The sequence below is a fragment of the Populus nigra genome, chromosome 6, assembly GCF_951802175.1.
Source record: "Populus nigra chromosome 6, ddPopNigr1.1, whole genome shotgun sequence".
Classification (NCBI taxonomy): Eukaryota; Viridiplantae; Streptophyta; class Magnoliopsida; order Malpighiales; family Salicaceae; genus Populus; species Populus nigra.
This window is the reverse complement of record NC_084857.1, coordinates 9,212,281-9,228,435: the sequence shown is the minus strand read 5'-3', so window position 1 is coordinate 9,228,435 and position 16,155 is coordinate 9,212,281. Positions and strand designations below refer to the sequence as shown.

Below are 16,155 nucleotides of genomic sequence, written 5' to 3'. Positions count from 1 at the left end.
GTAGGGCTATGCATAGTTAAATATTTATTTTTGCTTAACTTTTACTTCTTTAAATTATATTCGAATCTTTTTTTTCTAAAACAAATACAAATTTTTTTTTTTAAAATCCTGCTTGAATATCCCCGGATCCTAAGTCATATCCCGCGTCTCGTTGATTAGTGATAAATAAAATAGCAAGAGATTCATGACCATATTCCATAATATACAATTATACCTGACCAATTAAAGTAAAAAATAAAGTAACAAATGAGGATAAATCTAGCTCTGAAATATTTTAGAAACCTTTTTTTACAAGGCAAGGCGACTGATAGCCATTGCCCCCACCCACCGTTTCTTAAACAGATTTTTATCATCGAGGTCTAATCATAGACATAGAGGTGCTTCCGTGCTTATCCCTGATGCAGAGTGTCAAGAATATAGTCAATCTTCTACTTCTTCCTCTCTGCAATTCTTTATAGTCTCCTAATCTTACATGCTAGACTTCCCTCAATTGCCTAATCTGTAAGTGCTCCTTTTCCCTTAATTTTCTAGATTTCCCTTAATTAACTGATCTGTAACTGTGGTTCATGGATTGCTTTATTTCGTCAATTATCAAAACCCCATGTTGGCACTTCATTGGTTTTGCATCTTGATTATGTTTTTCATGATTTCTGCTATCAATTATCGCTCGTAATCTGTTAGACAAGTGCGCTGCATTTCCTTGAAATCTGCTGGGCGAATTGTTTTTGTCGTTAATTAGATTGTAATTATTGTATAAAATCCATGTTGTAATCTCCGCGACTCTGATATATTTCCTGGTGATTGATTTAACCCATGTTGTAGAATTTCAAATTTCTAAATATGTTCTTAAGGTTAATTGTGTTTCGTTTGGAACGAATGTTTTGTAACTATTGTTTCGCTACTTATTGCAGGAAGGAAGTGTTTTGAGGAAAGATGTCTGGTTATATGGCTGCGTTATATGAAAACAAGATGATGTCAAGCGGCGAAAATCTGCTGACTGCCATAGTGCCTTTGATGAAACTTCTCTCCCTTATTGTTATAGGATTGGTTCTTGCACACCCAAAAGCCCAAATGATCCCAAGAGAAACATTTAGGCTCCTAAGCAAACTAGTTTTTGCTCTGTTCTTGCCCTGCCTGATTTTCACCGAGCTTGGTGAAAGCATCACGCTTCAGAACATTGCCCTTTGGTGGTTTATCCCTGTCAATGTGTTGGTTAGCACAGTCATTGGTTGCTTTCTCGGGGTGGCAGTGGTGCTTATATGTCGTCCGCCTCCACAGTTTAACAGATTCACCATTATCATGACTGCCTTTGGCAATACTGGAAATCTCCCTCTCGCTATTGTTGGATCTGTCTGTCACACTAAAGATAGCCCATTTGGACCCCATTGCCACTCGAAGGGAGTGGCATATGTCTCTTTTGCCCAATGGGTTGCAGTGATTCTTGTTTACACCCTAGTTTATCACATGATGGAGCCTCCAATGCAGTACTATGAGATTGTCGAGGAAGGAGCCGAGATTGAGGAACAACCAGTTAGTAATGTCAGTAGACCTCTCCTGGTAGAAGCTGAATGGCCAGGCATTGAGGAAAAAGAAACTGAACATTCAAAGACGCCTTTTATTGCTAGGATCTTTCATAGCATCTCAAGTCTTTCACAAACTACTTTTCCGGACATTGACCTGGGTGAACGCAGTTTGAGCAGTCCCAGGTCCATTCAGTGTTTGGCTGAGCCGAGAGTTGTGAGAAGGATCAGAATTGTAGTTGAACAAACTCCCGTGCAGCACATACTTCAACCTCCAACAATTGCTTCTCTATTTGCTATCATCATTGGAATGGTGCCTCAACTAAAAGCTTTTTTCTTTGGATATGATGCTCCTCTATCTTTTGTTACAGACAGCTTAGAAATTTTAGCTGGAGCTATGGTGCCTTCTGTGATGCTAATTCTTGGGGGTATGCTTGCGGAGGGGCCAAAAGATTCTACCCTTGGGCTTCGAACTACAATTGGCATAACAGTTGCAAGGCTTTTGGTGCTTCCTCTGTTGGGAATTGGTGTGGTAGCATTGGCTGATAAACTGCATCTTCTTGTCCAGGGTGATGCAATGTACAGATTTGTGCTATTATTACAGTACACAACACCAAGTGCCATTCTATTGGGAGCAATTGCCAGCCTGAGGGGTTATGCAGTTAAGGAGGCCTCTGCTCTTCTCTTCTGGCAGCATGTCTTCGCCCTGTTCTCCCTTTCATTGTACATCATTATCTACTTCAAATTACTCACTTATATATGAGTTTGTGGTATCTTACAGCCTCGGAGTATTGTATTGTTTTCATCCAAGTTCTGCAGATTGCTGCTGTCCATTTCATTGGAGTGCTTTGCTTTTAATAAGATGGAATTCTGTTCATTTGCTTTCTTTACTTTGCTGGTTACTGGTGGTGGTAATGAAAGGTGCGTGCTTCCTCAAATTTGGTTTTGTTGAAAGATTAAATAAGGTTCTTATTCTGTAAAATATTTCTGAGAGCATATTTAGCAGTCAGGTATGGTGTAGATAGATACAGACAGCCATGTGTAATGACAAAATGATGGATTGTATTCAGAAGTTTTTTTTTTTTTCATTAGATATTAGAAAATTTCAGTCCCAATTTCCAACTAATACAAGTTAGAACTAGCGGTTTCACCCAGACGGCCAGCATTCCGCTTCAAGTTGCACGGGAATGGATACTGAAATTGAATTGGAGCACTGGAAAAATGCTACGCTTTTTCATAGGATACATTGCTGGTGATTCATTTGTTATCCCATACATGATGAGCTTTTCACTTCTGTGATGATGTTTTGAGAAAAGAGAAGGGCTAACTGTTCCATTTCTCCATTTGCACCGGATAGTTTTCAGGTTATATTGACATTACCGTTTGCATCATACATCTGTCTTGCTATTCTAAAAGTCCCAAAGGGAATGGGATGCCACTGTACAGTGATAGAGGATTGCCCCCGTGGTGGGTTTAGGTGGTGACTCAATCAAATTGAGATCCCAGGTTCAACTTCCATCATTAGTTTTTAAAAAGGTGGTATGTGTGCGTTCCTTAAGCTTTGGAGTGGGAGTTCCTCCACACATGCAAGAACAACTGCGCCGGATTTTCAATGAATTCCTTATCCGGCAGCATTCTACATTTGTTATGAGTCGTGACTTTCTTGAACTGAAAATATGATGCCTTACTTCACCGCTATCGATTTTTTCTTCTCTTCATGTAGTGTCGCGTTTTCTAGATATCAAAGATATATGGGAAAACAAGGGCCTAAAGACCCATGATGACATGCAAATATGGGTCTCGACCTTTTCTAGAAAGCGGGCTGTTATCTGTAGATAGGATTGAAGTATTGCCCCATAGCCCAAATGATTTCGAAAATCAACTCACCCTCTTCTGCGCAGCATGTCAGGTCAAACTAAGTACTTGAATCTGGTGTGAAGAACCTTTCAAAATTGGACAATTCATACTTGTTAAAAAGAATATAAATGGCTTTGTTAGAACTTGCAATTACTGTCTTGCGGATAATGTAAAAGCTTCTTTCCATCCCATGCAATCCAAATCCGAGATGGTCTGTCTCTTCTCTTGTTTGCCTTTAGCATGGTTCGCATTTAAACCGTGCCTGCCTCGCTATACATCTGGTCAGATTGATTTGAGATCCATGAAGCATGATGATTCCTCGATCCAAGATTAGGAAGGTCCTACATAGATAAATATGGCTGAAGTTATTTACTGAACACATTTTTTATTCTGTAATATTTGTTTCTCAGTTGTTTATCTTGATGGCTTTTTAGTTCAATTGTCGGTGGTCTCTTGTTTCATTTTAAGGATCCAATTCCTAACAAAACTATAAGTGTTAAACTTGTTCACATCTCGTAAAAAAGAAGGTTAAAATAATAAAATTAGACATTCATCCTTTATGAGTTGTAGACATCTTTAAAGAAAGAATAAAATTACAAAAAAAAAAACTAAAAGAAAAGGAGAAAACATTGTTCATTTAAACATGGTTCAGTATGAATGAGAATAGTGTTTTCTCATTCCTGACCTTTTTTAAAAAAAACTCTTAGCCAAATATATAAAAGGTAAATTAGTTTTTGCATGAGGACAATTTTAGTATTCTAAAATTTATCAGGGACAAGATGGGTATTTTGTGTTTTAGCTATATAGTAAATTTATCAGTGTTTTAAAACCCGGACCGGCCCGGCGGGTCAACCCGGGACCCGGCCGACCCGGGCCTGGGACCGGTCCGGGTGGAGGCAAAAACCCGCTCGGGAGTTGGCCCGGTGAAACCCGGTCGACCCGGAACCCGGGCGACCCGGGTAAACCCGGCTGAAACCCGGCGTGTTTTTTTTATATATATAGAGACATGGAACGACGTTGTTTTGGCCTTTTAAAAGGCCAAAACAACAAAGACAAAGAACAGAAATGCAGAGCAGACAGAGAGAAAACTTAATTAAAGAAAATACGATTTCAATCGCGAAGAATAGATAAGCAGAAGACTCTTCATCAATAAAGAAAAAGTGATTTTAATAAGGTTAGACTTTTGTTTCTCTTCACAAATCTCCTTATTTCACTCTTTCTTTTCTTGGTTCTGGACATAATCTCTGTGAGGGAGAGGGAGATATAGGGAGAGAGATGAGAAAATATTAGTCTTCCATTCTTCAAAACAGTGGCATCAAAAGGAGGTTTATGTTCATTTCTATTAATGGGGTTTATATCATATAAGTGTGTTAATTTGCATCTTTTCTTTTCTTTTTTCTTTGTTTTGATATGCGTGAGTATTAATGCATGTGAATATAAGTATGTTCATTTGCATGTTTAACAGGATTCGGCTAATGGGTTTTGTGTAGGTGTTTCAACTCAGAGTGAGTTTGGTGAAGGATGAGGAAAAGCAGGAGGCAATGTAGGGACTAGGAAGGACAGCACGAGTTGGCTGCCGAAAAGATTTATACTATGTGCTATGATCTTGGTGGGTTCTTTCTCAAGGTAATTTTCATTCTTATATCTTTACTGTGTACGGTCCTTTGATCTTGAGAGATTTTTGAAGTTGAATTATGTACTGAAAGGAGTCTAATTCCATTGAGTTTTGATCTTTTTGCTTTCTTTCTATGCAATTATCTTTTCAATTGTCTAATCTTCATGTTTCTTCTTGTTTTTTTATTAATTTAAAGATTTTGGTTATTTTTTGCCTAGGGGTCTGAAGGGTGTTCGTTTTTCTGCTTTAGAAATTGTATTAGGAACTATTTGATTCCTCATCTTTTCAATCCGTTATGTTCTTCTTCATCTTTTTCTTGTTAGTAAGCTTTGTCTTTGCCCCCCCCCCCTCTTTTTTTTTTGCCTTTTGCTGTCCATTTTGATTATTGGTTGGTAATGATGTTTATGCTGTTTTGGTTTGAGAGAGAGTTACATTTTACTATATATTTTTTGTAATTAATTTTACTGGATTTAAATTAGGTTGCTCAAATCATTGGGAAGCCTGACCTGGCTCCAGCAGCATGGGTGAGAAGGCTTGTTACTTTATACGATAGAGCTCCAGCAACTCCATTTGAAGCTATTAAGCTTGTGTTGGAGACAGAGTTTGGCCGAAGCATTGAGGACATTTTTGAAAGATTTGATGTGGAATCTCTTGGTTCTGCCTCAATTGCACAGGTAATGCATTTAATTTATAAGGTGTTGTATTGTGTTTTTTTTTGTGGTTGACCCGGGTCAACCCGGGTTAACCCATCTGACCCGTGACCCGATCTCTTGACCGGGTCGATCACCGGGTCGGGTTTCAAAACTATGAAATTTATATCACTACCCTTAAAATAAATAAATTTTTTGACTTCTACCGAGAGTTACTTTTTTATTTTTATAGGAAAAATACACCATAAAATAACATATTTACCTTTGAAATAAAAAAAAATAAACTGTTGACAGGGGCCTTTTTGTTACATGGTGAAAAGACCTTGGCACCCTTGATGTCAAATAATCTAACCCTTGGGTTAAAGGGTATTTGTGTTATTTTGTTGTATTTTTGTTTAATTAAAGAGTTGGGGTGAAGTCATTTAAGTATTTTAATAAATAAAAAATATTTTTTTAAAAAAAATACGTCAACACATGTTGTCAGCCTCTCTGTCCCCTTAAGATGGCGTGTGCAACTAATTCAGAAGGTTAAAATTATCGTTTCAGGGTTGCTTTATATGCATCTCGGCGTGCTTTCCATGAAAAAATGGTGCGTGCATGGATAAGTTTGCAGGTTTGTCGTCGATGGCCATTTCTTTTTTATTTTCTTTTCTATTTCCTTTCTCTTTCTCTATCATTTCACGTGCCCTTTAAATTTTCAAATCAATTTTTTTTTCATTGTTTTTTTTAAATTTATTTAGAATTTCAAGAGTTGCAAATTTTAAAAATTAATCTAACTTTAAGAGTTTTATTTAGGATTTATTTGTTTTATTTAATATTTTTTAAAGCTTGTGTTTTATTTTTAAAATATTTTAAATTATGAATGTTATTTTTTTTTAATATCTTGAATACAATTTATGAATACAAAGCCATTGATATATGTTTACCATGCTTAAAACTAATATAAATAAAGCACATATACGTAACTTAATACAAGTGAATTTGAGTCCAAAGTTTCATCGTTACACCTTAAAGGTTGTCTCTAAATATTTGTGCATTTATTGCAATTATATATATATATATATATATATATATATATATATATCGTGTTATTACTTTATAATTTTCCTGAGAAATCCTTCTATCATAGTATTCCACTCCAGCTAGCATAAACTGTACAATTGAACAATGCATGAACATGTGATTTATTCAATTTTTCCTGTGTTTTCTTTTGTTACGTATATGATGGACCTGAATCCCAGATAGAAAGAGAAACTGTCGGCAGACACGGAATTCTCCTGTACCTCTTCGATATTTAACTAGCAGCTCCAAAATAAAACCACGAGCTTGATTGAATAATCTAAGCTACCCTCTGTCCTAACAAAACTTGTTTTACCAGGTACTTTGGAAGATAGACTAGTCTAGTCCAAAGACATAAACTTATGAGTCACGTTGGATTCGTCTGGACAAATGCAGTTGATTTTCGATGCAATCCTATAGGAAAAGGGACTTGTTGGAGATTGACTTTGAAACTAAGAACATTATGATCACAATTAAACATGTATTTATGAGGTATAAAAACATATTGAGCTGTTTAATTTGTTGTTCTTATCACTGTTCTTTTCGTTTTTTCCATTGAAAGAATCGTGTTCCAAAAAACACGTCACAAATTAATCGAGATCGTGTGACTGGTTTGTCTTTCACAATCGTCTTCTGAACGAAGACAGGGGGAAAAAAAAGTCCATCCATATTTTCAGTCCAACCAAACGGTTCAGCTAATCGGACCGCATCTCAGGCAAGATTGACCTTCGAATATGACCAGATTTGTGGACCCAGGCAATATCCTTTCCCAATGAGATCAATAACAGAAACAAAAACGTCTTTTTCTTTTTAATATTCTCAAGCAATGACACGTCATTATAATAAAAAGACCAGCTCTACCTTTCTTTTTCTCCTTTGAGCCAAAAGAGAATGACAAAAGCAGCAAGCTTTCTGTCAAAATATTTAATTTTTTAGTAATTTTATATTTGAGTTTTGTGATTGATTATATAATAATTATTAGAGATTTATATGATTATTAATTTTAGAATTTATAAAATTAGTTAAGATGTGTATAAACTGAATCGGATATCCATGTTAATTAAAAAAAATAAAAAGGTAATATTATATGCTCTAAAAGGAAGGAAATCGTGGTTGGCATACAAATTGTATCCAGTGGTTGCGAATATGCGGAGAATCGTAATAAGAGCTAGGGCCATGCCTTGTTTGCCACTTTTGTCTTCAAATAAGTATAGTTTTATTGATTCTTTTCCTACCGCCCTTATCCTAGAAGATAAAGAAATCTTGCGGTGTAGCCTCTATTTCAATGGTACTATGAAAAAACATTAAATATAATGTTTAAAAAATATTAAAATTAGTATTAAAAAATATTAAATTTAATTTTTAATGTTTTTTTGATATATTAATATTAAAAAATTATATATTTTAATATATCTTTAAATAAAAAAATACTTGAAAAAAAAAAACTGAAGACGGTAACGAAAAAGCGTGTGTGTATTCCCGAGAAGAGTGATGCGGACAAAATGAACCAACCAGCCATTCATTGAATTCTTATACTAAACTTTTTTGGTACATTGGCTATGTATGCCATCGATTACGGATGCTGAGAACCATATGTGTTCTCGAGAAGAGTGATTTCTCATGACCCCGGTGGCGCGAGACGGTTTTTTTTTTAATGTAAACAAATATTTAAATAATAATAACTTATTTAATTCAGGTTAACTTTACTGATATATAACCTCATTAAAATAACTTCGTATAAAAAAACTTAAAAAATCATAAAATTCAAGATTCAATAATTTAATGTAAAATAATAAAATTAAAAAATAATAATTTAAAAAATATAAAATTAAACGGTTTAAAAATAACCTGAAAAAAAACTAAAAATATATCAATAAAAAAAAATTGCGAAAAAAACTCGAGTTAGCTTAATGAAATCACGACTCATGATAGCCCCACTTTAAAGAAAACAACAAAAAATTACAAAGCTTAAAGTACGATAACTTAATCTCAAATAACAAAATTAAAAAAAAATACATTAAAAATAAAAACTCAAGCAACTCGTGTTAACATCAATTATATTTTTTAAAAATGTAAGAGTCTTATGGTTATCTTGCAGTGTATTTGAAGCTTAAAAATATAAAAAATCTCTTATACCCAGCTTTATTTTTAATTTTAACTTTCAAGGATATATAAATCATTGTACTGTTCATTTAAAATGTAAATGGACTTATTTAATCCCAACTAAAATAATAATGAAAAATCTCATTGAGAATACATTCACACCCCAATACCATGTTATTTAAGTTTTTTAAACAAGGGTAAAATAATATATTTTACTATAATTCTAGTAAACTGGGTATTAGTGCATAGTAAATAACTGAGGCATGTTAATTTTATTTTTAATCGATAATAAATTATAACTTTATATATATATATATATTTGATCATAAATTTTGATTATAACCTAGATATTTAACTAATTAATTATTGCACAATGAAAAATAATTAAATACATAATCTCTCGAGGAGCGCCAAGTATCCTCATTTGAAAAATGTTTTCATTGAAATTTGACAGACACAGGTTTTTTTTTTAAGAAAAAACCTTAAAACACGCATTACATCACAGGTGGCAGGGGTAGGGCGCGACACGCAATAAGTAGGGGTGGGGTGGGACCAAGGTTGTCAATTCCGTTTCGGTAGGTGTTTCGTTTTTTCAATTGGAACGGAATGTTTCAGTTTCGGAGTGTTTCGGCGTGCCGTTTCGGGGTTGTACTGTTCATATATATATAACAAACATAATTCAAATTCAAGATAAATTAATTATAAATTATGCAATACAAACACAATGCCAAACAAATATAATTTCAAAATTTAAAAAATTTCTAAATAGTCAAGATTAAATAGATCTTTAACTTAAAGTAATTCAACTTAAACAAAATATCAAAATATTATAAAAGTAAAATGTTTTAACACAAATATTTTAAATATAAAGTTAGGTCAATGTTATTAAGGCTAATGAAATCTAAAGCATCCCTTGTATTGCTCAAATTCCTACAAAGTATAAACATGAAAAAAAACAACATGAATATAAACCATATATATTAGTGATAAATCTAATTTTAAAAAATTAATATCATTGTTAATGAAAATAGTAATAATAATTTTCAATGTTATTATTAATATCATTGTTATAGAAAATAGTAATAAAAAAAAGCTTTTTATAATTGGGTGATTTAATTAATTAAATTGAATAAGGTTCAATTTGATTCAATGGCTTTTCAAGAGCGGAACGGAACATGTGGAATGGAACCGGAACGTTTCGGGCGGAATTTAGCCGAAAAATTCGGAACGGACCGAGATTTAAAATGAGATGAAATTTGTTCCGTTTTGTTCCGTTTTTTGAATTGGTATGGAATGTTTCGGCCATTCCGGGCGGAACGGAACGGAATTGACAACCTTGGGTGGGACTGCAAACATGGCAAGTCTTGGAGGAAGGAAGTAAAATAAAGAAGAATCTGCTCTTTTCCTTCTCTGCGCAATTAAAACAATTCCCATTCCACTAAAAAACCCTAATTCTAAATCTAAACAAACCCTTCCTTTTCCTCCTCCATCCAGGAAAAGGATAGGGATAGGACCACCACCACCACCACCCTTCTTTCCTCCCTCTATAAAAATCACCACAAGCCAACCCTTCTTTTCCACAAACACATACACACCAATCTCCAAGCCCATCCTATCTCTCCCTCAGCCACATTTAACTCAACTTCTCCTCTCCTCACCTCCTTCAACAATGATCTTATAATCCTCTCTCCTTATCATCTCTGTTTTCCTTCTGGCATAAACAGTTTTTATTTTTTTTTCTTTCCAAATGGCTATCCCCTGTCCATCTATTTTTGGATCAGAAATGCTACCCGTTGAGTCAGGAGCCATGTCTCCTCCTCCTTCCCCATTAATTCTAACCCAAGACGAGCTCAAAAAAATCGCCGCCTACAAAGCCGTCGAGTTTGTCCAATCCGGTATGGTCCTCGGCCTAGGCACCGGCTCCACTGCCAAACACGCCGTCGACCGTATCGCCGATCTCTTACACCAAGGCAAATTGAAGAACATTATAGGCATACCCACCTCTAAAAAAACCCACCAGCAAGCCGTGTCCCTTGGCATCCCTTTATCCGATCTCGATTCGCATCCCATCGTTGATCTTGCAATCGACGGTGCTGATGAGGTGGACTCGAATCTCAATTTGGTTAAAGGGCGTGGTGGGTCTTTGCTTAGAGAGAAAATGATCGAGAGTGCTTGCAAGAAGTTTATTGTTATTGTTGACGAGTCTAAATTGGTGCCTCATGTTGGTGCTAGTGGTGCCATGCCTGTTGAAGTTGTGCCATTTTGTTGGAAATTTACTCAAGATAGGCTACAAAGTTTGTTTGATTACGCGGGGTGTGTTGCGAAATTGAGGTCTAATAATGGGGGTGAAGATGGTGAGATTTTTGTTACTGATAATGGGAACTATATCGTGGATTTGTTTTTCAAGAAGGATGTCGGGGATTTAAAGATTGCTAGTGATGCTATTCTGAGGCTAGCTGGGGTTGTGGAGCATGGAATGTTTCTTGATATGGCAACTACTGTTATAGTTGCAGGCGAGCTTGGAATCACTATCAAGAATAAGTAGATTGAGATTTAGAAGATGGGCGTTTCACAAATTTGAAATTTTTGATGGGGTACTAATCAAGTTGGAAAATTTGACTGCTTTGTTATTGTAACAGTATTAATAGAAATTGTGCTTTGGGGGGAGGTTGAGGGATCCCTCCGTAATTTTTTGTCAGAATTTTACTAGGGGAGATGGTTTAGGGTTTAGGGTTTTAGGATTACTTTTGCAGTTGAATAATCTAAGCTTATTGAACGTCAGCTGTCATATCATGTTCTTTTCAATATAAAATTGGCCTCCTTTCCTGTTGATTGTTTTAGTTTTCATATTCTATGTATTTTAATATGTTTTAATTGACTGGATTAGAGTCATTAGGCTTGTTGTTAAAACAAAGGGTTTCTGCTCTGTGCTGTTGAATATGCATAACTGTTGCTCTGTGATTGCAACTTGGCAACAATATGTAATACAGGATGTCTAGTCTGTGTCGTTACTGTAGTGATTGAAGGGTCAAAACGTACTTGTTTTTTCATTCAGCAAGCATTTGTTTGGCTAATTCTTGTCAAGCCCGCATAGGTTGAAGGATGAGGAGTATATACTTCTGCTGTTGGAGTGCAGTGCTTTTTGTGTGTTTTTCTTTTTCTAGTTAATGGTTGCGCTGAGCTGTTTGAAAGAGCTATTTTAGTGCATATCTTGAGAGGCAGAAGCCCCATTTTTTAAGGTTGCAAGCTGTTCACTCTCGTTAGCTAGTTTGTTACATGGATTTCATGCATGTTGCGATGTTACTCGAACCGATATAAGCTCACATCTTTGTTCCTCCATAGTTGAATCTGTTGGCCGTTTTTTTTTTTTTTTTCTGTTATGAATATAAATGGCTGGTTTAGTAAACATGGTAAATTCAGGTAAGGTTCGCTGACCCTGTTCCTGGCCTCATAAATCCTGTCTATAAGTTAACCAACTTCTTGTTATATTTCTTTAGAAGTGCTGGTTATCACTTTGTAAGTTGTGGACTTGAAGGAATTTGGTATTCTGGATTGGATTTTGGTCTGGTTCTCACGGAAAAATGATTTTGGTTATGGAGTTATGTTCATGGACGTTACTTTATGCAATAGCTCTGATACATTGCTACTTGATGGGGTTACACTATGCTGTTGAGGATCATCAGTGTGTCAATAATTTCTAGCAAGATATGCATCCTTCTTGAGATGCTTATTTGATTGGTGGTGTTCATAGAGAAACATCATGAACTCTGCGAGTTGAACTATATTCTCATGTTCCGGTAGTGTTTGTTAATTGTTAATGTCAGTTCGAAAAAGGAGTTGCAAGGCCGATGCTTATAATTAAAGAGCAGTTTGTCCCACAGGCTTACAAAATAATGGCGGGGGTGGATTAATTAAAACATAACATCAGTATATTGAGTTCTAGACTTGAAATCCAAAAGTAAAAGATTTCTGAATGGAAACACATGTCGGGTTGGTTTGTTGAGACTAATTGGCTATCAGAGGGGGCTATTTTGGAGACTAATTGGCTAACAGGTGCAATTTGAATTGCTTTCCTTCCCAACTTTATAGCTCAAGGGACTAGAACTTCCTGCAGACCAGGCATTAGACTAAACAGGCAATTTTGGTGGAGAAAAGAGCCCGGGCCTTGTCGATTTTTTCTGATTTGTTCCAGAACTACCCAGGTATGGATGGACCTCAAATTGTGTATTAGATATGAAAAGTGAGGATAGTGCTTCAGTTCATCGTCCCTGCTTACCAATACAAAACTGGAGATACATTTTGCCTATATTGTGTTTTTTTGCATATTGGATGATCAACGGTGATTCTCTAGTTGGTGATGGAGCTCGTATTAACATACCTGGGCTCCTGATAGTATGGATGTGGATGCTCTTGCACTACAATTTCTGCCACTCTGAAAGATTACTGAGATTATATACATGGGATTATATCACTTTGAAAGGTCCTCGAGCTTAGTCATTGTACTGTAGTTACTTTCAAGGGCCCACTAATGGAAGAGAGCAGTGCGCACAAAAACATCCACAAGAGAGTGGATATGACCTTATGGAGTAACTGGGCTTGGGTTCATAAAGTTAATGGCCATTCTGTTTCCAAGTCATATTCAGGCCTGTTTGAGGGTCCAGACATAGTGGTTTCATGACCATGTCGACGTACCAATGCTGGTGGGTTGGTAGGTGGGGGGAAAGGGATTCACTGATTATTAGGATCTGACGCGTTTATGAGCCTCAAGTCCTGGAAGCAAATTTCTACTAACAATCACTGAACTCGCTTCCTTTGTGCGTAAGAAAAGAGAAAGGACCACCTTCCAATTATCAGTGCTTATAATTTTACTGTTCATCTGTTGAAAAAGACACAGGTTGAGCCAAAAGCAAATCTTGATAATGACATTGATGGAATGATAAAGTTTAGTGTAGAGTTTGATAAAGGTAGGGAAATGCTTTTTAACTTTCCTTTTCTTTTTAACTTCTCTCAATTTTGGCAGAAAAGATAATAAAGGAACTTCGCAGATAGTAAGCCTCTTATTGGTCCTTTGCGGCACGAAAGAGAAATGAAGGAAGCAGCATTGAAGACAGTATTTTGGGCAGAAGAAAGAGCAAAAATGTGTGCTTAAGGATGCATATAGAAAATTTATTATTACATTAGGTCCACGTCCGATGTATATATGCATGTTAATTAATGGGAATCAGTGAAGGTAAAGAAAAGCAAGGACAAGAAGGGAGAAAAAAAAATGCATTAAGGACCCCTTGAACTGTTAATAAACACCTTAAATGTGAATTCAGGAATTCAGCCCACTTGCTGCACAGGCAAAAGGAGATATGATTTCATCCTTCATTATTTATCATCGATCGTTCTATCCTTGCATTGACTTTAGGATAGCCTCATCTCTTGGTAATAATACAACATGGATTTAATTTTGGAGTTGAGGTTGGAACTTGAACCTCCATGCATGATTTATAAGTTGCAGTCAAAATCCATCCAGACCTTCAAATCTTATGATCACTCCGCTCGGTGCTGTGTTGATGGGTTCGTCACTCGGTACTTTCGTAAAATAAGAGAAGAAAAGGGCGTTGCAAATGGTAAGAAAAAAAAGGAGGAAGAGGGGTTTCCTCCACCATGCAATCCTTAGTGGACCAAAAGTTAAAATGGAAAATAATAAACACCAATATTCGGCGGAAAGTAATATTTAGGTCATGCAAGCTCTGCAAGACGACGTACATTCTCACACACAACTTGCCTCTCTTGCTCCTTCAGGGAGCACCGAAAGGCCCTTTGTTAGGTTTGCAAATTGCAATGCCCCGTAGACATGCACCTTTATACGTTGCGTAGTTTGGTTTAGACAGCATAATATATATATATATATATATATATATATATATATATATATATATATAGTCAGCGTATTCTCCCTGTACTTTAGCTTCTACTAGACTACTAGGTCATGTTCTTACATGTCGGTAAACGTTAATTTCCTTTGACAGCAACAAGAGGCGCTCCAAATTAAGAACAGTGACTGAACAGACATAATCCTATATACTAGCTAGTTACTTTCCTTAATTTATTTTGATGATGAAGATTTGTATACAGGAACCGGTGGTTAATTGTTTTGCAGTTTTGCTACATGTGTACCTGCTAACTTGTCATCAACACACTCAGCACCAAGTCACATGTCCATGGCTCCAGAAGAGACCCGGATTCAGACGAGGCAGAAATGATGACAAAAGATGCGCACAGCTCAGCCTCTCAGGCTGGGGATGTGGACGTATAAATAGGATGGCCTCCCTCTAGACCAGCATGTATCTTGGGTATTATTGGCTGTTATTCACGCTGCTACGAAGTGCCCACGAAATGATCTCACCTCCCAACCAAAATTGCAGAAAATTAAAATGGGAGAACGTCATGATTGATTGGTATGGAATTACCACAGTTTATATGGTAAATATAATAAGAGATTATGGTAACAGATTAAACTAAATTGATCTTTTAATCTCTTCTGGTTAGTTCGTATCTTTTAATGATCTTATTTGAATATTATTGATTAGTTCTAATTATTTCATTTTTTTTACATTATATTCTCTAATAAAAATCAAACCAATTTTCTTAACTATATCTATAGGATCAAACAAAAATGCGCAAATTGCTTTATTTCCGTACTATATCATGGATATTTGGGTGGTTTTTAGAGTAATCTGAGGAACGATAATGAAGACAAAAAAATAATTCTTTTCAGTATAGAGGGGGAAATATTTTTAGAAGCCTTTTTCTCTTATTATCTGTTTAATTCACTCTGGGCGTAGTTAGGATTTTAAGAATAGGAGGCCAAGTATGAAAATACCAGTAATTTAAACCCGCAAATAGAACACTAAATAAAAGCGTCTTTGTCAACAAATTGAACATTTCACAAGAAATTTGAACCCGCCATCCATTTGAAGCATCTTTTCCATGTTGATTCACCTTCTTTCAATCTTGCTTTTTTGTCCATAAATTTAAATCATTTATCCTTTAATTAAACCCCAAAAAATTAATAATTTAAAAACCAAAATAAAAAAAAAATTGAATAGTAAATTCACAATGCTGAGTTTAGAAACGTTGTTGAAATGGTGTTTTTAAAACTTAATTTTTTTCTTAAATTATTTTTTTATATTTTTTATTGTTTTAATATGTTAATGTTAAAAATATCTTTTTTAAAAAAATAAATAAAATAAAAATATTATTTTGTTATAAAAAAATATTTTGAAAATCAAACCACCAAATTTCTGTTAACATGTGACTGAGTGATAATGCTTAGATAAATACAATATGACTTAAAATGACA

The 16,155-nt window shown here is 35.4% G+C and overlaps 2 protein-coding genes across 2 annotated transcripts; both read left to right on the top strand.

Annotated features, from left to right (window-relative positions):
- Positions 1–254: 254 nt before the first annotated feature.
- LOC133697439 (protein PIN-LIKES 2) lies at positions 255–2,397 on the top strand. Its single transcript, XM_062119981.1, has 2 exons — positions 255–501; positions 912–2,397. The coding sequence occupies exon 2, from the start codon at positions 934–936 to the stop codon at positions 2,281–2,283; it is 1,350 nt and encodes a 449-aa protein (XP_061975965.1). The 5' UTR covers positions 255–501; positions 912–933; the 3' UTR covers positions 2,284–2,397.
- A 7,863-nt stretch (positions 2,398–10,260) lies between these two features.
- On the top strand, positions 10,261–11,636 carry LOC133697630 (probable ribose-5-phosphate isomerase 2). Its single transcript, XM_062120320.1, has one exon. It carries the CDS (start codon positions 10,552–10,554, stop codon positions 11,347–11,349), a length of 798 nt encoding a protein of 265 aa, XP_061976304.1. The 5' UTR covers positions 10,261–10,551; the 3' UTR covers positions 11,350–11,636.
- Positions 11,637–16,155: the final 4,519 nt, after the last annotated feature.

Bases quoted from the DNA above. Each gene is read 5' to 3' on its own strand.
- LOC133697439 (XM_062119981.1), top strand. From the start codon at position 934: ATGTCTGGTTATATGGCTGCGTTATATGAAAACAAGATGATGTCAAGC.
- LOC133697630 (XM_062120320.1), top strand. From the start codon at position 10,552: ATGGCTATCCCCTGTCCATCTATTTTTGGATCAGAAATGCTACCCGTT.